The following is a 21420-nucleotide window of genomic DNA, read 5'->3' on the forward strand; positions in this document are numbered from 1 at the left end:
GAACGCTGCTGCCTTGATAGCCATAAAAAAAATTAAAATGGCTGATAGCTCTGTGTTTTATTCCGAAGTGAAATCCATTTTAGAGACGCTCATAATGACGGCGGTCGATGTTCTCGGAGTTTCTGACGGAGGAACCGATAAAACGAAGTGGACTCTGAGACGCGAGGTGAGTTCACGGTTCTTATGAACCCGGATCAGAGACTGTTTTCTGGGGGAGATTATGTCGTCGCGACGAAACCCAGAGCGGTAACGGAACGGCGCCATAACAAAGATGGCGGATTGTGTTCAATAAAAGCAGCAAAAACCGAGATATTTATTGTTTTATAGCTTTAAAAAGTTTCTGAAGTTATTGGGGAAAGTAAAACTGAATTTTAAAGCGCAACTGCGGAAAATTATTTTATCTGCTTACAAAGGTAAGTAAATGTTGAGAATCCTCCAGTTTTTCGGGGGTTTTGCTGCCTTTATTGAACAATAATTATGCCACACATTATTTAAAATGACTTCTTTTTTAAAACTGTCTTTAATTGAATGTTTTCTAGTGTTTATTGTAGTCTGCTGGCAGATGATGAAGCATATTCAACTGACTTCAAACCCAAAATGCTTTATTCATCCCAAAGGAAAATTAAATGCTGTCGTAAATTTTAATCCAAGTATCTTCAAAGAGTTTTGGGCAGTAAGAATATGTGGTAGCAGTCAGTCTCACAACTAGTAGGGAGAAACCTCTGACTTAAGACATTGCTGTTGTAAAACCAATGTCATCTTGTAAGAACTGTCCAAAAGTGAGAGCAAAAATCCTTCCAGATGCACAGCAAAGAAAACCAAAGAAAAGATTTTCCAAACATGCAGCAGTTTAACAGAAAAACATAAAAGTCTAGAGAATAATAAATCAGAGCTATTCTTACATGCTGCTACTACAAAAGGTGCAGCTTTTAGAAGATAGTATTTCTGTTTTGTTTTTATTGTTTACAGTTTTAGTATTTATATGCCGAATTTTTCTACAGAAACATTTTTTTTGTTGGTAATTATTTCCACAGACAGAACTGGGTTGTCCTAAATACTCTTGTTTATCACAGTAAAACAGTATTTCTATTGAATGACATCAACATCAGATATATTTACTTGACAATCGTTTGAATTTCCTTCATTTTATTCCCTGTAGCCAGACGCTGCTGCCATGTTGGTCAGGGAGGCGGCCAGGAAGATCAGCAGCGTTTTCTCGCAGATCTCCTCTTCGCTTCTCGCTGAAAACCACAAACTAAAGGTGCAGCTGGAGCAGCTGCAGGCCGAGCTGAAGAGCACAGCCGAAGGTTTGGAAAACGCCCGGCTGCAGCGGGAGAATGTCCTGAACGGCGGTCCGGTGCTGGTGGACGACGGAAATCCTTCTGCAGCCACTGCAGAGGTGGAAGGTGAGTTTTCATGAAACAGAAAAACTGAACTCTGCATTCTTTCAATCTGATCCCAGCTCTTCTTCTTTTTTTGTCTGTTTCAGATATTGGAGAGACGATGCAGATTCCTTCATCTCCTCCTGCTGAAGAAGGTCAGATTTACCTTTACGGAGTTTAGCAAGTTTTCTGAATGAAACTCTGAGTCATGTACATCGTAATATTATCAGTTAAAATGTTTTTTTTTCTCTGTTTAGACACTGCTGAAGATTTAGCTGCTCCAAAAAGTCCCGAACTGGAAAACTCTGAATCCCAGAAGACGCAGGAAGCAGCACTGAAGCCTAAAGGAAAGGAGTTTGTGTGTGAGCTCTGCAACAAGAGTTTTAGCCGTCGGTTTCACCTGGCAAAGCACATGAACACTCACAAGGAGCAGCGGCCGTTCGCCTGTGACCGCTGCCCCAGGACGTTCAGGACTGCAGAGACCTTGGAGCAACACCTCCTGCGACACGAAGAGAAGAAACATGCTAGCTTCCAGTGCCAGCGCTGCGAGAAGTCGTTCAAGACAAAGATGAATCTGAAGACGCATCAGCTGGTCCACTCAGACCTCCGACCGTTTAGCTGCGGAACCTGTGGGAAGGCCTTCAAAACGAAGCACAACCTGCAGGCGCATCAGGCGGTGCACCTGGCTGAGAAACCACACAAGTGTTCAGAGTGTGGGGAGAGTTTCAGATGTGCCGTCAGTCTGCAGTGCCACCGTAGTGTCCACACTGGTGAGCATCCTTTCACCTGCACGGCGTGCGGCAAGGCCTTCTCCAGCAGGCGGTCGCTCCGGACGCATCAGGCAGTCCACAGGGGGAAGGTGTTCACCTGCGAGACGTGTGGGGCGGGATTCACCCTCCGACAGAACCTCCGGAGGCACATCCGCATTCACACAGGCGAGAAACCATTCGCCTGCAAGGTATGCGGGAGGCCTTTCATACAAGACAACAAGCTGAAGGCGCACATGCTGCTCCACGGCGCTGCCAAGGCGTTCATGTGCGACCTCTGCGGGAAGACCTTCCTGTACAACTGCCAGTTGAAGAAGCATCAGAAAGCTGCACACGAGGAGAAGCAGGCGTCCAAGAGGCAGGGTCGGGAGCCAGGCGAGCGCAGGGTGATCTACCGGCGAGACAAAACCATGCTGGACGTGACGCCGTTCAGCTGTGGCACCTGCCGCAAAGGCTTCGACTCCGCTGCTTCGCTGCAGAGGCACGAGCTGATCCATGCCGGCGGCGCTGCGCAGTATGCCTGCGACCAATGCGACAAGTCATTTTTCTACAAGGCCACCTACGAGTACCACCAGAGGATCCACTCCGGGGAGCGGCCGTTTGCGTGCGACGTCTGTGGGAAGCGGTTTGTCATCCGCCAGGCGCTCAAGTCCCACAGGCTGCAGCACTCTGGAGAGAAACCGCATAAGTGCGAGCAGTGCGGCAAGGACTTCCGTATCTACACCAACTACCTGCGACACCGCCGTGTCCACACGGGGGAGAAACCCTATGAGTGCGAGGTGTGTGGGACACGCTTCCGGCAGCTTGGACATGTCAAGTTCCACATGCAGGTCCACACAGGAGAGAGACCGTACTCCTGCAGCAGCTGTGGGCTCGGCTTTTCGGACTCCAGGTTACTCAGGAAACATAACTGCAGTGAGAAATAGGATGGAATGATGGATGATTGGATGTGAGAAATAAAAAGTCCTCTTGACAAACATTTGTCACTTAAACTTTCAAGAACTCCAAATGTTGCTTTATGGTGGATTTCAGTTTCTTTAAAGGGACAGTATTATGTAAAATTAGCTGTTTTGAGCTATATCATACTATATAATGTTATTCCGTCATCAAAAACACACCTGTAGTGTTGCCTTGATTCTTTCATGCATGTCTGAAAAATCCTTTAATCTCCATGGCAACCAGTCAACTATGCAAAACGTCTGGGTGGACTTAGCTCCGCCTTTGAGGTGCAGCTCGTCGTCTGAGCTGCAGTTTCCAAGATTCAGAGCTTCTGCCTCCCAGAGCACCCCTCCCCCACTCAGCTCCTTCAGACTAGTCAGAATCAATTAGCAAACACATGGTGGAACATCAGCTGAGCTCATTATAGGAGCTACTTCTCAGAGCTATGCTGGTAAACGTTAAAGTTTTGATAGTTGTGGCAACTTCCTGAAGGTGGAGTTTCAGAAGCAGGAGTTTCTTAAAGAGACAGAGGCCCAATTTCAAGGCGTTAAATTCCAAGGTAAATTTTTTTCTGTCATGTTAGATATATGTGGCATTTTTACAACAACTGAAGGTAACAGAGCTACTTAATAATGCCATTTTACACCACAATGTACCTGGAAAACATGAAATACTGTCTCTTTAAACAAGTTGAAATGTGTGATAATCTCAAATGAAGAGTAAAAAAATATACATTGTTAGATGGTAAGATAATAATCAGACTTGCATACTTGTATATGGATTGGGTCGGTTTGTTTTTAGTATCCCTTCATATAAATTTTGTTGTAATTCTGCGCTGTACACACAAAAACTAAATTGGACTCCCTGTAGTTACCGCCTCTGACCACTGGATGGCAGCAATAACTCAGTTTAATAATGTAATGCTGTGAATCAAGGAAACAAAACAATCTGCTTAAAAAAAGTAAAAAAATTGTCCGTCTTGTATAGTAGATCTAATTTACATCTATAGTTGATCTAACTTTGAGTCATTCCAGTTTTTTATGCAATCCAATTTAATACAGGTGAAAACAATTTCACATTTGTAAAGACAAATTGTGCTACTTTCTTTTCTGATACAGTAGAAAAAATAACAAATGAAAGCAAACTATGAAATAGTCTGAGATTCAAACAAGAGTGGTAAAAGCAAAGGAGGTGGATAAGTAGAGAACGGTTGATGGTGTCATCCAGGACATGATGCTGTGAAAATTTCATCTTTGCTCCCTGAGTATTGAACTGCTAGCATCTCGTGACATTCAAGAAAAATCAACAATGTTCAGTCAGAGGCCTCTCCAGAGTACCTGCGAGTCAGACTGCTACAGGATCCTGTCCAACAGCCGGATACGCTTGGATGATAAGGCAATATTTAATTTATCTTTAGGATTAAATGTTTTTGAACTGAATTAATATTAAACATAACCTGAATTAATATACAAAGAAATTTCTGAGTAAAAATTTTGATTTGTTCTCTTGAGAGCGTTGACGATTCGTGTAGTGACGTAGCCGTGCTTCCGCTTTAAACATTCATAATAAAAACTAAATCGCGAATCAAATTTCATAACATGCTCTCTAATTTCTCTTTTTTGTATAGTATAAATTATAATCTGAATTTGTAGTATAAAAATCAAGTTTTAAATCCCTTCCTTGCTTCTATTGTTTTTTTTTTGTTGTTGTTTTTTTAAACAACATTAAATGTTACGTTGTGGCGACGCGTGTTTTATTTTGAAGGGCGTGAACCAGGAAGAAGAAAACGAAGCCGTTGGGGTGTCACGCGTGGTTTCCACCCTAAGAACAACATTTCAGGACTGTTGTTGGATGAAAGTTGAACAAAACGGACAGAAACTTGTTGGGCCGACCGAGCTCCACGTAAATTTCCGCAACATGTGCGATTTGGAGGCGCGAGTCTGCGCCATTTTGGACGTCATGGTAACGGCCACCATGTCAGAAATGGACAAAGTTATCGGAAGCTCGGATCCCAACGAGGCTCCGGCTGGGACAGAAAATAAACAGACGTCCTGTTTGGAGCAGAAGGTAGCTGAGAGTCCGCTGGTTCCGGTTCTGGTTCCGGTTCTGGTTCTGGTCGTTTCCAGGGATCCAGCTGATCATAGCAGTACAGCAGCTAGCTGTTTGTTTCAAGAGTTTAATGCGGCGGTTTATCTGCACTGACATTTACTTTTGCGCCAAAATGACCTGAAAACACGAGGCTGTAATTCAGTTAAATTTAATTCTGATCCAGAATGTTCCAGATTTGGACATACACGCCGAGGCCTGTCTACCTTTTCTATATCTGTGAGCATCTGAACCAGAACTAATGTTGAATTTTTCACAGATATTCTTGTTGTTGTGATGCTTATATGGCTTCTGCCTATAATACGTAGTGAAATTACAGTGCATTACATCATTCTACTCTTGTAAAGCTATTGGTGTATTAAAGTGTGCTGTACTGGCGCAGTTAGGCCAAAATATCGATAATATTGATATGAGGTATCGATACGATATACAATAATATTGATAAGAAAATCCATACTTTAGTTTTAGTTTCCCTCTTGAAATATTTTTTATTAAATCACAGTTTCTCAAATCTTCCTCCAATAGATTTTTTCCATTTGCTCTCAAATTACAATTATTAGAAGTTTTTGTTGTTTAGGAGAACCTGCATGTAAATCATATTAATATGGCTTTAGGGTATTTTGTATATACCTATAAACTTTATCTGAATTCAAAGGGAAAATTCCTAGAAACACATAAAAGTCAGACATTTGTTATAAAAAGTATCGGCATTATTGACCCTGTATTTATTTTGTTTCGCATTGATACCTAAAAAAGCTTTATTGCACATGTTTTATGACCAATAATTATACTTTTTTGTTTTTTGCGACGTCATGTTTTACCATTTACTATTTTGTATTATATTTAGAGTTCCTAATTTCACTTTCTGAACCATTTGAAAGAATGTTTGTTGCTGTGGTCAACCTATTGCTTTAGCTGCTTTGTTATTTATTTTACATTAATAATACTCCTTATTGAACAACTTAGTTATTTGTACATGTTTGACCTAAATTGTGAAGCTGTTGGTGTATTAATGTGACTGTGCTGGTTAGCAAAACAGTGTAATTCAGTACAAATAAACACTTTCTGTCATTCAGCTGTTTTTCCTTGTACTAAACCTCAGATGTTGCTATGGGAAGTAAAAGAAAATGGATCAGTGCGTCCCTGTGAATCATTCTGTCATCGTGTTTTGTTTGTTCTCCTGAAGGTGATGCACTTCAACATCCTCCTGGCGTCTCTGGCTCAGGAAGCTGTGGAGAAGATCTGCCAGCTGTTTGAGGAAAGCTCGTCCGTGCTGCGGCTCGAAGTAGGCCTCCGGCTTTTCCCCTCCGTTTTCGTGCTGAATCTAAGAGGCTCTGACTTTAAGGCGCTCTGCTGGTGCTGCAGGTGTCGCAGGGCGCGGCGGAGATCGAAGACCTGAGGATGAGGCTGAGGGAGGTGGAGATGGACCTGAAGCTGGTGATGGAGGGAAACGCAGAGCTGGGAGGCCAGGAGGAAGTGACGGAGGAGCAGACGGAGGAGATGAGAGGAGAAGAAGAAGGATCCCCGGGGAGTCTGTGCAGAGGTGAGTTCGTCTTCATTCTGTCCGATTTCACTCCCAGCTATAATTTAATGTTTTTTGGTGTCTGGAAAATGAGTCGTTTCAAAAACCTTCAGAATGTAACTTCATGAATCAGCAGGAATTGACTGTTACCTAGCAACCCCAGCAGAATTTCGCCCGTTACCTAGCAACCAAAGCGGAATTCCAGCACATTTGGTCAGCTGGTTTTACCGCCGTATGCACTGCGCAATGGCTGCTGGAAGAGACAAGTATTTTATTGTTGACTTACCATCCAGAAACCACTGGCTGCAGTCTTGTAGGTTGTGCAGGAGGCTCCATTCTGCTTTATTGTTGACTTACCATCCAGAAGCCACTGGCTGCAGTCTTGTTGGTTGTGCAGGAGGCTCCATTCTGCTTTTTAAAGATGCACAGTTGCATAATTACGCATCTGTTTGCATTTAAAGTGATACGACGGCTCCAAATAGGCAGAAGTCTCATTATCTGAGGATGATTTTGTTCAAAGAAATGTAACAAACATGTTTGTTAGACCCACAGATCTATGCTAAGCTGTTTGAGAAAGAATAACAGATGACCTTTGAACCCTTTGTTTGAAATTCTTTTTCACAAAATGACGACTAAATGCATGGCGTCATTTTGTGTTGGTTTAAGAGCCAACAACAAATCATTAAATAGTCAAATATGTAATTCATTATGTCAGAAAGATATTTAAAATAATAAAAATCCACACTGTCTCTTAATCAAGCATGTTGAGAGACAAATGGAAAAATGTCCGTCTGTTTAGGAAGGATAAAATCACTGACATCAAGCAAGAAAACATGAAATTATTGGTGATTATTTAGAGGTTTGATTTCATTAAACCAAAGAAAAACAGCAGCTGAACTCAGGGCTGTTTAACAGTGAAAGTGGTGTGTAGCATGTTCGTCATTCATGGTTTAATTATTAAACATAGAGTCGATTACTTATTGAATTATGGATCTGTGACACTGTGACGTGTCTGTGACTCGTGTTGCTGTTTTTCTTTGTTTTAGTTTTGGTTGGTGGTGAAACCGGAGTGAGGAGGTCGCCTATAATCCACCTGTGGAAGAACAGAACCTGTGAGGTAAATCTGTGGCTTGCAGTGAGTTTTGTTGATCCATTTATGCCTTATTTAAACGACTGTGCTGTCTGAAAACTCCCAGCATTCCCAGATGTCGATTGGGGAGAAAGTCCATGTTTAGATGTCTTGAATCCAATATTTAAATTTCTTTATGGTTAGAAATCCAAGCAGAGGGACGTTGGAGTAGGGGATACAATCATTTTTCACTATAATGAACAAGATAAATGGTTTGAATTTCCCTCTTCTCTCTCTGAATCAATGAAGCCTCTTTTTCAATTCCTCTGGGATTTGGGGTCATAGTTCACTCTGCAAAAACATAAAACATGTTTTTGGTCTAGTTTTTAATGCTAATACCTGAGGTCACTTCAAATATGAAAACTTACAAGTAACCTCATCAAGATAAAGGAGCTTGATTTAAGTCAATAATTACTTAATATTGATGAAAAAGTTCTAGTTCCTCTGGTAGATTATTTCATTTATGCCAAAACATTTTTCCCTTGTTATAAGTGAAATAATCTACCAGTGGAAATGGAACTTTTTCATCAATATTAAGGAATTATTGACTTAAAATAATCTCACACTTATTGCTGAAAAGTTACTTGTAAATTAGTTTTATCATATTTCATGTGTACTCAGATATTTCCACAATAAACTAGACCAGAAATACTTAAGATTTAGTTTTTTCAGTGCAGGTGATTAGAAACAATCCCTTAACCCTTCTAGACTGGACGTGTCGGCGCCGATACATCTAAATTTGCAGTACCGTAATTCCACCACACGTAGCGCTATCTGAAAAATGTCAACGGTTTCTGAAAGGGGAGACGTTGCAGTTTCCAGCAAGTATCGGGTTAATACGGAAACTTCACAGCTGCAGAGAGTGTAATTAATCCGGGGGTCTCTCGTTTAATAGACGGTATATTGCGAAAATAACTTGCTGGATATTGAAAGTGGCGGTTGTTATGGATACATGGGTAAGTATATCATCTCACAGGACATTTAAAGAACTACTTACAATTAAAATAAGGAAGATTTATTTAGTCAGACGCTCAAAACTCTGGCGTAAAAAGGTTAATGCCAAGATTATTCACCAAGGCAACGGTGAAAAGTGAAACCAAACCTCCTTCCAGCTGCTCGGCATCCAGAGCCAGACTGAAAGCGACGCGTCAGGTTTGAACGATTCCTCCTGCGGTCTGTCTCACCTGCAGTCTGTCTCACCTGCAGCCTGTCTCACCTGCAGTCTGTCTCACCTGCAGTCTGTCTCACCTGCAGTCTGTCTCACCTGCGGTCTGTCTCACCTGCGGTCTGTCTCACCTGCAGCCTGTCTCACCTGCGGTCTGTCTCACCTGCAGCCTGTCTCACCTGCGGTCTGTCTCACCTGCAGTCTGTCTCACCTGCGGTCTGTCTCACCTGCGGTCTGTCTCACCTGCAGTCTGTCTCACCTGCAGCCTGTCTCACCTGCAGTCTGTCTCACCTGCAGTCTGTCTCACCTGCGGTCTGTCTCACCTGCTGTCTGTCTCACCTGCGGTCTGTCTCACCTGCGGTCTGTCTCACCTGCGGTCTGTCTCACCTGCAGTCTGTCTCACCTGCTGTCTGTCTCACCTGCGGTCTGTCTCACCTGCGGTCTGTCTCACCTGCGGTCTGTCTCACCTGCGGTCTGTCTCACCTGCGGTCTGTCTCACCTGCTGTCTGTCTCACCTGCGGTCTGTCTCACCTGCGGTCTGTCTCACCTGCAGTCTGTCTCACCTGCGGTCTGTCTCACCTGCTGTCTGTCTCACCTGCGGTCTGTCTCACCTGCGGTCTGTCTCACCTGCAGTCTGTCTCACCTGCAGCCTGTCTCACCTGCAGTCTGTCTCACCTGCAGTCTGTCTCACCTGCAGCCTGTCTCACCTGCAGCCTGTCTCACCTGCAGCCTGTCTCACCTGCTGTCTGTCTCACCTGCGGTCTGTCTCACCTGCAGTCTGTCTCACCTGCAGTCTGTCTCACCTGCAGTCTGTCTCACCTGCAGTCTGTCTCACCTGCGGTCTGTCTCACCTGCAGTCTGTCTCACCTGCGGTCTGTCTCACCTGCAGTCTGTCTCACCTGCGGTCTGTCTCACCTGCGGTCTGTCTCACCTGCGGTCTGTCTCACCTGCAGTCTGTCTCACCTGCAGTCTGTCTCACCTGCAGTCTGTCTCACCTGCTGTCTGTCTCACCTGCAGTCTGTCTCACCTGCTGTCTGTCTCACCTGCGGTCTGTCTCACCTGCGGTCTGTCTCACCTGCGGTCTGTCTCACCTGCAGTCTGTCTCACCTGCAGTCTGTCTCACCTGCGGTCTGTCTCACCTGCGGTCTGTCTCACCTGCAGTCTGTCTCACCTGCGGTCTGTCTCACCTGCGGTCTGTCTCACCTGCGGTCTGTCTCACCTGCGGTCTGTCTCACCTGCAGTCTGTCTCACCTGCGGTCTGTCTCACCTGCGGTCTGTCTCACCTGCAGTCTGTCTCACCTGCGGTCTGTCTCACCTGCGGTCTGTCTCACCTGCGGTCTGTCTCACCTGCGGTCTGTCTCACCTGCAGTCTGTCTCACCTGCGGTCTGTCTCACCTGCGGTCTGTCTCACCTGCGGTCTGTCTCACCTGCAGTCTGTCTCACCTGCAGTCTGTCTCACCTGCGGTCTGTCTCACCTGCAGCCTGTCTCACCTGCTGTCTGTCTCACCTGCAGTCTGTCTCACCTGCAGTCTGTCTCACCTGCTGTCTGTCTCACCTGCGGTCTGTCTCACCTGCGGTCTGTCTCACCTGCAGTCTGTCTCACCTGCGGTCTGTCTCACCTGCGGTCTGTCTCACCTGCAGTCTGTCTCACCTGCGGTCTGTCTCACCTGCGGTCTGTCTCACCTGCGGTCTGTCTCACCTGCGGTCTGTCTCACCTGCAGTCTGTCTCACCTGCAGTCTGTCTCACCTGCGGTCTGTCTCACCTGCGGTCTGTCTCACCTGCAGTCTGTCTCACCTGCGGTCTGTCTCACCTGCGGTCTGTCTCACCTGCGGTCTGTCTCACCTGCGGTCTGTCTCACCTGCAGTCTGTCTCACCTGCGGTCTGTCTCACCTGCAGTCTGTCTCACCTGCAGTCTGTCTCACCTGCAGTCTGTCTCACCTGCAGTCTGTCTCCGTTCAGGACGACATCCAGTCGGTTTTACTGAAGCAGGAGATCCTGGAGGCCTCTGTCATTTCCGACCCGAACCGAAACGACCCCGGCCAGGAGGACGACCCAGACTACATGGTCAGCTGCTTCAGAAACCTGTTTGTCTGGAAGCTGTGGGTTTTAACTAGGACTGTTAATGTGATTAATATGAAAGGTTTACGTTAAAAAGATTTGGGTCATTTTCTTTCCAAATACTTTGTGTCACAATAAGCAGTAAATCAAATAATCACATGATAATTTGAATTATGGAATAATTTCCATCGTTTTTCTCTTTCCACCAAAACCTGGATGATAAAGTCTTCAGTCTGTTTTGGTCTCAACTGAAACTTTTTGAAGAATAATTTTGCTCACAGATTCATAATTTATTTGTTGTTCCTGTTGTTTAGTTTGGATATTTAAAACGTTTTTCAGTTCCAGTGTTAAACGATGATCAGAATTTAAAGTTTGTGGATTTTTGAGAACGTGTTCTTGCATTCTGATGCCTTTATTACTGTCACATCTGTTGAAAATGGGTTTAAAACAGCAAAATTATCATTTATTGCAATAAATTTTTGGACAATTTATCGCCTAGCAAAATTTGTTTTTGTGGCAGATAATTTCTCTGCATTTATAACTTAATAGACTAAAACCTTGATTTTGACATGAAACATAATCAGAAAAAGAGATTTTACGCTGCTGGATGAATGTCAAACGATTTTGGCTACAAACCACAACCTTCCATCCTGTTTCAGGTGGAGGTGGACGACTCGGTTTACACCATCAGAGCTAAAGGCCTGGTGAAGCCCAGGTCGCGGGTGCGAGGGCCGAAAGTGAGCCGGGGTCAGAGGGAGTCGCTCCAGACCTGCAGGCTCTGCAAGAAAACCTTCAGCAACCTGCTGCAGCTCAAAGCGCACCAGTCCGTCCACGGAGCCAGCAGCGACAGGCCCTTCGTCTGCTCCCAGTGTGGGCGGGGCTTCTCCTTCCAGCGCAACCTCAGCGCTCACATGCTGATTCACAAGGGCAAGTTTCCCCTTAGTTCAGTTTGTATGCAGTGAGTGACGCATGCAGATTCCAAGTCAAGAACGTCCACTCCAGCTGGACCGAGTCATCAAACAAGTTCAGTTAATTATCTAAATTGGTTTAAAGGTTTGAGAAGACAGAGCAGATGCACAAACACAAACGAAACAACAGGATAGATGTCGTTTGTATGAAGTGAAAAAGTTGAAGTAATGCAAAAATGGAGAGTAGTAGGAGAAGTAACAGAGTGAACAGTGGTCAGTTTGTCCTCTGGTTACCTAAACCTATAGCAGAACAACTGCAGAGATCAGGATAACTTAAGCCAGTCTGACTATGAACACAACAAACAAAGACAAATGTTTCAAAACTGAAAAATGTTCTTGTATTTAAAATATTTCTTTACTTGTTTGATGAAATGCAGAGAAACCGTTGGAAACCTGTACGTCTTTCTCTTATGTCATGTTTAATGTTCTGTGTATTAAATATGGCACCAAAAAACATTTCCAGGACTCGATTAAGGACAAAATCTTTATCATTTCAATTCAACAATACATATTTAAAAGGTCCAAATTAATATAAAAGCAGTTGTTATAATGCATGCTTATCGTTTTGTAAAACGTCTTTCAGAACAGCAATAAACTCAGGGTTTTCAATGTATTCTTACATTTTCCAGTTTTCTTCCCGTTTGCAGATGAGAGGCCTCACACTTGTGACGTTTGTGGGAAGGGTTTCACCTTGAAGAAGCTCTTGAGGAACCACCAGCGTCTCCACGGCGACGTGCGTCCATTCTGCTGCGACCAATGCGGCAAAAGTTTTTACAGAGCTCACGGACTGAAGCTGCACCAGAGGGTCCACACCGGCGAGAGACTGTACAACTGCCAGTACTGCGACAAAAGCTTCACCATTCCAGGTAACCTGCAGCGCCACCTGCGCATACACACCGGCGAAAAGCCGTACAAATGCGGCACCTGCGGCAAAAGCTTCAACCAGGCCGACACGCTGAAGGGCCACCAGCGACTGCACACCGGGGAGCGTCCCTTCAGCTGCGAGACCTGCGGGAAATCCTTCATCCAGAAGAATGCCTTGAAGATCCACCAGCAGACATTTCACCTGGACGAGAGGAAACTCACCTGCGTCGCATGCGGCACCGTGGTGCCTTGCATGGAGTCCCTACGCAAGCACACCCAGACGCACGCCATGACCATCCCGTGCAGCTGTGTGCACTGCGACCAGCGCCTGTGCACCATCACGGAGCTGCGGGAACACCAGCAGCAGCACACGCTGGAGAGACCTCACTGCTGCGGGATCTGCGAGAAGAGCTTCAAGTCGTCCAGCTACCTGAAGATCCACCTGAAGGCGCACAGCGGCGAGCGGCCGTTCGCCTGCGAGATCTGCGGACGTCTGTTCACGCAGCAAAGCAGCCTGAAATCACATCAGGTGGGAAGTTTTCCTGTTAAATAACCAACATTTCACTCTCTACTGAACTAATTTCTGATCCTAAAAAGGTACAAAAAGCAGCAAAATGTCCAATGTTTAATAGAGTTAAACCATTATTAACCATTATTAGGTTAATAATGATTGGCTTTGCTAAAAGTATATAGGAACTTTTAATTATTAACTTACAATTTCCTTAATTCTTGATTTTAGGGGTTTAAATATAATGTTGCTCAGAGGCATCACAGCTGTAAGGATAAAATGGATCACTGGGTCGTTTTAGCAGGATACTGATTACTGATGATCGATTTGATACAGAAGCAGCTTTTTTTCACTGATATGAACACAGCACTGGCAGCTTCTGCAGAAATTAAATGTACTAAGCATTGAACATTTTATAAAGTTTTATTTAAAATTAATGTATAAAGGTTTGCACAGTCGAATCCCTCCTGTTCTCAGTGAACTCATGATATGAATAGTAGCTGCATTTCCATTACAAATTTGCGCAAAACTTTGTTGATGTTTAACTAATGCAAAAGAAAAATGCAATTTCACAACTGTGGTATTTTCATTAAATAACAAATGCAGTTAAAATCACACATGAATAAGTTTGTTTAGGCCATTCTATTAAGTGAATTTATTTTCGTAATTTCAATTCATCCAATTTTAAGGTCAATGGAAACACAGCCACCCGTTTGCAGGACTTCATGACTGATTTTGTGTCATAAGTTTGAATTTACCCGCCTTTCCCTTCCCTCCCCGTCTTAAGGTGGTCCACACCGGCGAGAAACCGTTCAGCTGTGACACGTGCGGTAAATCTTTTGGCAACACAGGCAACCTGAAGAGGCATCAGCGCATCCACACGGGCGAAAAGCCGTTCAGCTGCGACATCTGCGGCCGCTGCTTCAACCAGGGCAACAGCCTGAAGGCTCACCAGCAGATCCACACCGGGGAGAAACCGTTCATGTGCGACAGGTGTGGGAAGAGCTTCTCCTATCTGAGGAACCTCAAGGACCACAAGTGTTTCTACGTTTGAAGCAACAGATGATCTGGTTCAGTTTGTGGATTTTTATTGACTCAGTTGCTGTTCAAATGGATTCATGTCGGAACTTTTCTCCAGAATTCAGGGCCGCAGGCTGGATGTCCGGTTGGCTTATTTCTGAGTATGTTGGGTCTTGAAAGAGCTGTAAAAATTATTTTTTGTCTTAAACAATAAATGTGACAACATTTTGTCCCATCAAAATTCAGATTTACAGAAAAAATCTATTTCTAAATATAATTCAAGGCTGTTTTTGGTGTCAAATTCTAGTCCTGCAACTTATAGATGAATTAAATAATTAGCAGGAATCTATAGAACAAGGGACAGGAGGAGGGTCTTAGTAATGTCAATCAATCGCGTGTACACGCTGATCATACCATCGCTCTTGCTATGTGCTAGCAAGAGCGACGTGGGTTTTCTCCACAACCGAGGCCGTCGTGAATGCTAAGGCTAGTTAGCATAGCCACAGATGACGGCAGATAAACAGTTTTTCTGGAATCTAAGTTGTTTCTGACATTTACAGCTTTGCACAATAATAATTTTACGAGTTTTGGTATCTTTTTCCTTCTGTAGCTGTAGAGGAAACTGTTCATCTGAGCTCAGCACCTTCAACAAACATTTAATGGCTTTTATGATGAAAAGAACATTTTTCTCAAACAAATTTTAATGTCTTATTGTTATTTTAATCAGCAGACACAAAATGGCTCAAGATTGGAGTAAAAAATAAGTTTCATTTATTCAAGTTTATTTGGTACAGAAATGATTAGTTACAAACTAATCATTTTATGTTACAAATAAAAAGTACAATCAAAACAAACTGAAGAACATGAGATTGAAGAAAAATATTTTAAAGAAACAACTAATGGAGGAACATTTGAGTTGAAGCAATTTTCCTTTAATTTTCTGCAAAATTTCTGTTTTTCTTTTCTTTTTCAGCAAACTTGCGGAAAGATTAAACTTCTCAAGTTCAATCTAAAAAATTCCGAATTTTATCTGGCAAATTTGCAACTTTTCAAACATAATTTTTTCTTTTCTAGAAAATTTCTGAGATTTCCTCCTTTGCTTCTGCCTACAGAAGCCCGTACTGGGCGCCTCTTTGAGTTGGTCCGTCATGTAAAACTCTCTGGATGTGACGAACTGTGAGCACCGTGAGGTTTTAGTTGCGCTCTTTGAGCTTTAGTTTGATCTTGGAGTGCAGACGAATAAAGGAAGCGGACGTACAGGAAGCGTGAACCACTTCAGAGGAAGCTGTGGGCTACAGCGATGAGAGAAGGCGTCAGCACACTCAGCAGTTGTAGAGGAAGCGAAGGCGGGCAGCGCGCAGCGGCAGCGCAGTGATCCAGTAAGAAGAGGGGCGACTTCGATTCGGACGGGAAGTAGCAGACCGGCTTATCGTTCAGTTTTTCTCTATTTACTTTAACCCAGTTGCACAAGTAGAAAATATCGACACTTGTGCAGTTCCACATATTATCAGAGAGGTAGATGAGTGTAAGCTTCTTTAGAGGCTTCAGAGTCTTTGTCTCTAAAGAACGGAGCCGGTTGGACTTCAGGCTCAGCTCCTGAAGGTCTTTGAGCTTCTGAAACAGACGAGGATTGAGGCAACTCAGCTTGTTTCCGTCCAGGTTCAGCTCCCTGAGCTTCGGCAGCGGGTGGAAGAGCTCGGGCGGTAAACTCTCCAGGCTGTTGTTCTGCAGCAGCAGCGTGTGGAGGCTGCCCAGGTCCTGGAAGGCGTTGTAGTGGACGCTGTGGAGCAGGTTGAAGCTCAGAATCAGGTTCTTCAGGTGGATCAACCCTTTGAAAGCGTCTGAAGACAACTCCGAGAGGTTACTGTGGCCCAGATCCAGCGTCACAAGTTTCCCAAGAGCAGTGAAAAGATTTGAGGGAAGCTTAGCCAACTGGTTTCCGTCCAGTTTCAAGTCTTTTAACCTGGAAAGATCCCTGAACTGGTCTGGATGTAGAGATGAAATACGGTTGTTGGACAGATCCACTCTGGTTACTTTTGGTAAACCGTCAAACAACGACTGGTGGAGGAAAGTGATGCGGTTGGATTGCAGGTGAAGCTCTTTGAGCGCATGCAGCTTGTGGAAAAGCTCCTCTGGAAGTAGCGTCAGGGCGTTGTGGGCCAGCTGAAGGTTCTGCAGAGACGACATGTTGGCGAACAGAGCTGGGTGGAGCTCCAGGATGTGGTTGTGAGACAGTTGCAGGTCTTGAAGTTTGTGCGATGTGGCGAAAACCTCCGGCGGCAGAGTTGAGATCTGGTTTCCGTCCAGCTGCAGATCCGACAGGCTGATCAAACTCCTGAAAACGTCCGGCGGGAGTTCTGTCAGTCGGTTCCTGTAGAGGTCCAGAAACCTGAGCTTGGCCAGGTCTTTGAAAACTTCGCTTGGGAGAGAGGAGAGCCGGTTCCGACTCAGGTCCAGATCAGTCAGGTTGTTCAGGCCTGATAGCGATCTGTCCGACAGATCCGTCAGGTTGTTGCTCGTCAAATGGAGGTGATCCAGTTCGGTCAGGGCGGAGAAGGAATCGGCTGGAATGGTGACCAGCTGGTTTCCACTCAGATCCAGATGTTTCAAACCAGCCGCTCCTCTGAAACTCCCATCCTCCACTTTTACTATCCGGTTGTTGGACAAATCCAACTTTCTCAACATGGCGGAGCTCCTGAAGACGCCGCTCTCTATTTCCCTCAACCTGTTGAAGTTCAGGTGGAGCTCTGTGAGGCCGACGACGTCGTCCAGAACCTCCGCCTGCAGCGTTTCGATCCGGTTGTGGCTCAGGATCAGCGTCTTCAGATTGGCCAACCCGTAAAGGAACCCTGGGGTCAGACGATGGATGTGGTTCTTACTCAGGTCCAAGAAGACGAGGGCGGGGCAGTTCAGGAACTGGGCCGAATGCAGAGACGACAGGTCGTTGTCGCGCAGCAGCAGCTTGGTCAGGTTGGTCATACTGGGCCAAACCGGGTTCAGGGAGGCATCTAGCTGGTTCTGGGTCATGTCCAGGACCTGGAGGTCACACAGAGGAGGTCAGAGATGCTTTCAGCAATAAAAGACTAAATTCTACATTCATCATTTGGGATATTGGAAGTAGTAAAGTCCTAACAGGAGAATAAAGTCACAAAGTTACGAATATAAAGTCCAAATATTGTGAATAAAGTTGTATTACTCAAATAATCATAATTATGTGAGTAAAGTCAATACTTTACCAGAGGAGCTATAGTAAGACAAGAATAAAGATGCAATATTACAACAAGAAGTAATAATACAAGAGTAAAATTGTTATGTGATAATCTAGTAATACGAGAATAAATCTGTAATAATACAAGAATAGTTGTAATTACAAGGATAATGCTGTATTATGGGAATAGGTAAAGTACGCATATAAAGTCGTAATATTAGTAGAATAGTCATGATAATACAGAGTAAAGTACTAATACTGTAAGAATGTCTTAATATGGGAAAAGTTGAAATAATACAAGAATAAAGTTGATCATTCGAGAATAAATGTGTAATAACAGGAGAATAAGGTTGTGGTAATATGGTAATAATACTATAGTTGTAACAACACTAAAGTTATATTACGAGAATATAGTAATAACACGATAATAAATCGACAAATACAAGAATTACATAATACAAGATTAGTCATAATTGTACCATCATAAAGTCGTCATAATTTGAAAATAAAATTGTAACTATGGGAAATACTACAAAAAATAAAGAGGAATGTTGAGCATCTTGTGAAGATAAACATTTAACACATGAGCATCAGATTATTATCAGTAACAGAAACAAATAATCAAAACTGAGTTTATGTCAAATAAAACCACTCAGACTAAAATCTGATCACATCAGGCCTGAATAACCATCAAATTGTTTTATCTTTAAAACGACTTTCTTCTTTTAGTATTGTGTCTTAATCGTCAAGCTACGATTTTATTCTTGTAATTAAAGAAAAATATAACAAAACACAGGATTGATTTTAAAGGCCACGGAAAAAGCATAACTTTCTTTAAAAGTCGTTTTAAACCAAAAAACACATTTTATCTACATTTTCACAAGTAACAATCAGCTGATCCTGGTTTCAGGAGATTTTATCATCAGAAAGAAATAAGGTGATAAAAATCTGAAAAGTGTGGTGTGCTTCTTTTGTAAATCAGCCTCCTGCAGGTGGTGGTGTCCAAACTTTTTAAAAATGCTACATAATTTTACCTGATTAAAAGTATTTTTAATTAAAATGCCAGAAAAACAATTTCAACGCTGAACAATTTCCTAATTTGTTGGTGAAAATATAATTTTTAGTTTATTACCTGCAACAAAAATGAAACTATCTTTGAAAACCATTTAACTTTAATTAGACCATTTGAGTGGATTTGTGGTTCTGGTTACTAAAAATAAACTGGGCTGATAAAATAAAAACACCTAAAAATGATCTGCAATTTAGGAATTCATCCATTCCTAAATTGTATCTAGGGGGCCACACAGAACCACTCCACGGGCCACAAATGGCCCCCTGGCCTCACTTTGGACACCCCTGTCCAAGAAAATGTATCTTTGATTGAATTAAAATTCCTTTTTTTTTGTTAATTGCCTCGATATGACATTTGTTTAGAGTTGGTGTGTAAATAAACTGAATTGAACACATTGAGAAAACACCAGTGAACTTAACAACTAGGGCTTTATGTGTGTCAGCTGGTTTCACAAGCTTATGCTTTCTATGCCTGTTCAGAGGCAGCAGCAGCGTTTAACCAACAACCCACAGCGCGTTGCATGTGTCAGCAACCTGCAGCATGCAGCTGCGTACCTGCAGCTCATTCAGCCCGTTCTCGGGTATTTCCTTGATGTTGTTGTTCAAGATGAAGAGCTTCAGCGTTCCGGCGGGCAGCGGCGGTATCTGGGCCAGGCCTTTGTCCCGGCAGTCAGCCGTGGTCAGGTTGTCGAAGCAGCGGCAGGCGGGCGGGCAGAGGTCCGACGCCCGCGCCAAGAGGCCCAGAGAGGCCAGCGTTAGCGCTGCTAGCATCATCAGCTGCAGCAAAACGCAGAAAAACATTAAAATTCAAACATGGTCCTTCTTTTATAACCTCTTATGTTAACACACTATTTGTGACTCATGTTGGACATAAAGTAGAAAAGAAACAAGCAAGCAGGTTTCAATATTTATGATTTTTACTGTTTTATATTTTAGATATTAATGCACTTAAATGTAAATTTAGGTTTAAATCAAATCTTACCTCATTAGAAAGCAGCGTTTCCGTGAAGTGTGTGAACTTCAGACGTGACAGGAGGGTTGATCCAGCTAACGGCTCAAAAACAACTCTGGGGACTTTTTTCTCTCTCTCTCTCTCTCTCTCTCTCTCTCTCTCTCTCTCTCTCTTTTTTTTTTATTTTTTTTTTTTAGGTTTGAGTGACTTTAAGGTGCATCTGCTGAAACACCAGATAAAACTTAGAAAGTGTTTATTGAAGAGAGAAAAAGGGACGCCTAGTGGTCACCGCCTGAGTTGTTTTCAAAAGATTTGAGGGCTTTTCTTTCAGTTTTTCCATTTTTTAAACGTATATTTCTGTATGACTCAATTAAAAAAGAACAAGAAAATTAGTTTGAGCCAGTTTGAATATGATGAGGTGGGCAGAGTACCCAGAAGCTGCACTCAAGAAAGAGCGGCTCTACTTACACATATTTTTAATCAAAAGTAAAAAGAAATCACTCAAGAGTAAAAAACTATTTCAAATAACTTTCAAATAACTGATCAAAAATCATTTAATATTTTAAAATTTACACCATCAGACAGACCAAAATATAGTTATGTTTAAATTTTAGTATTTTAGAGACTCATATTAAAATAATGCATATAATTACAAAATAAAAGTCAGGCAAAATAAAATATTTCCAAATCAGTTTCTGTCAATAAAAAACTAATCAAACTTTAACAGAAACTTCAGGTGTGTGTCTGATTCTGGTGAGTTTTTGATTAAAACATGTTTGAGAGAGAGAAGAAATACTTCATAATAAAATTACTCAAAGTACAGCATAGTAAAAATACACATTTTTCCAAAAAGTTACTTAAGTAAATGTAAGTAGTTACTACCAAACCCTGTGAGTAAACAATACAACATTAACATCAACGTTGCATTCATTTGTCTTACCAAGTCTTTAAACAATCTGGGATGATGTCATGACTTTGTAAGCCTCTGATAGGTTAAAAATAACCTATCAGAGGCTATTTTGTTCATTGGTTCATTGGAAACACTTTAGTTGATGTATTTTAAAGTGAATGTTTTAAGCAAAAATTCACAGTTTGCACAGTTTGTTATTTTGCATCTGAAAAATGAGCCGGTTTAAAAACGAGCAGAACCTGGCCTGTTACCTAGCAACCCCAGCCAAGCTCAACCCGTTACCTAGCAACCCCAGCCAAGCCCAACCCGTTACCTAGCAACCCAGACGGAATTCCAGCACATTTGAGCCAGAATAATGCTTATTAATGTGCAAGATGAAACTGCTTATTGGCTGACAAGCAAATATAAATGTAACAAAGGTATGAAATTTATAACACAAGTGTGAAATTACAAGTAATTTAAGTGTCATCTAAAGTTTAGATAAATAAATTGAAATAAGAGTGAGTATTCAGGTAATTCAGAGTTGGACGTCGTACGGTCTGATGGCTGCAGGCAGGAAGGATTTCTTCTTGTTTGGTCAGTTGGTTTTACAATGGCTGCTGGAAAAGACAAGTGTTTTGTTGTTGACTTATCATCCACAAACTACTAGCTTGCAGGAGGCGCCACTTCTGCTTTTCAAACATGTACTGTTGTACAACTGAACATTTGTTTGCAGCCATTTTAACATGTGATTGTAAATGTTGAGTTGAAGGCCGTGGCCAGCAGCAGCTTATTTGGATTTAAAGTGACAGAAGCCCTAAAACAGCTCAATCTGTAAGGAGCTCAAAATAAGCAGAACTGACCAGACTAA

The 21420-nt window shown here is 42.9% G+C and overlaps 3 protein-coding genes across 5 annotated transcripts; 2 read left to right on the plus strand and 1 right to left on the minus strand.

The window, feature by feature from the left end:
* Positions 1 to 31: 31 nt before the first annotated feature.
* LOC108166834 (uncharacterized) lies at positions 32 to 3128 on the plus strand. Of its 2 annotated transcripts, none has more exons than XM_017308342.2 (4): positions 32 to 166; positions 1160 to 1406; positions 1490 to 1537; positions 1640 to 3128. In XM_017308342.2, exons 1-4 carry the CDS (start codon positions 38 to 40, stop codon positions 3073 to 3075), a joined length of 1860 nt encoding a protein of 619 aa, XP_017163831.1. In that variant the 5' UTR covers positions 32 to 37; the 3' UTR covers positions 3076 to 3128. The 2 variants fall into 2 exon arrangements, with proteins under 2 accessions (XP_017163831.1, XP_081470360.1); XM_081614234.1 differs by lacking the exon at positions 32 to 166 and adding an exon at positions 207 to 413.
* Positions 3129 to 4845: 1717 nt separating this feature from the next.
* LOC103475201 (uncharacterized) lies at positions 4846 to 14674 on the plus strand. The gene is made up of 8 exons (XM_081614232.1): positions 4846 to 5155; positions 6381 to 6479; positions 6560 to 6737; positions 7763 to 7833; positions 10971 to 11075; positions 11729 to 11996; positions 12685 to 13430; positions 14197 to 14674. The coding sequence occupies exons 1-8, from the start codon at positions 4940 to 4942 to the stop codon at positions 14461 to 14463; spliced, it is 1950 nt and encodes a 649-aa protein (XP_081470358.1). The 5' UTR covers positions 4846 to 4939; the 3' UTR covers positions 14464 to 14674.
* Positions 14675 to 15389: 715 nt separating this feature from the next.
* On the minus strand, positions 15390 to 19781 carry LOC103475163 (uncharacterized). 2 transcript variants are annotated; one of them, XM_081614233.1, is made up of 3 exons: positions 19691 to 19781; positions 19264 to 19485; positions 15390 to 17465 (listed from the first exon to the last, which is right to left on the minus strand). In XM_081614233.1, the coding sequence occupies exons 2-3, from the start codon at positions 19480 to 19482 to the stop codon at positions 15705 to 15707; spliced, it is 1980 nt and encodes a 659-aa protein (XP_081470359.1). In that variant the 5' UTR covers positions 19483 to 19485; positions 19691 to 19781; the 3' UTR covers positions 15390 to 15704. The 2 variants fall into 2 exon arrangements, with proteins under 2 accessions (XP_081470359.1, XP_008424814.2); XM_008426592.3 differs by lacking the exon at positions 19691 to 19781 and having other exon boundaries at positions 19264 to 19509.
* Positions 19782 to 21420: the final 1639 nt, after the last annotated feature.

This window comes from Poecilia reticulata, chromosome 13, assembly GCF_904066995.2.
Source record: "Poecilia reticulata chromosome 13, P_reticulata-male-v2, whole genome shotgun sequence".
NCBI lineage: Eukaryota > Metazoa > Chordata > Actinopteri > Cyprinodontiformes > Poeciliidae > Poecilia > Poecilia reticulata.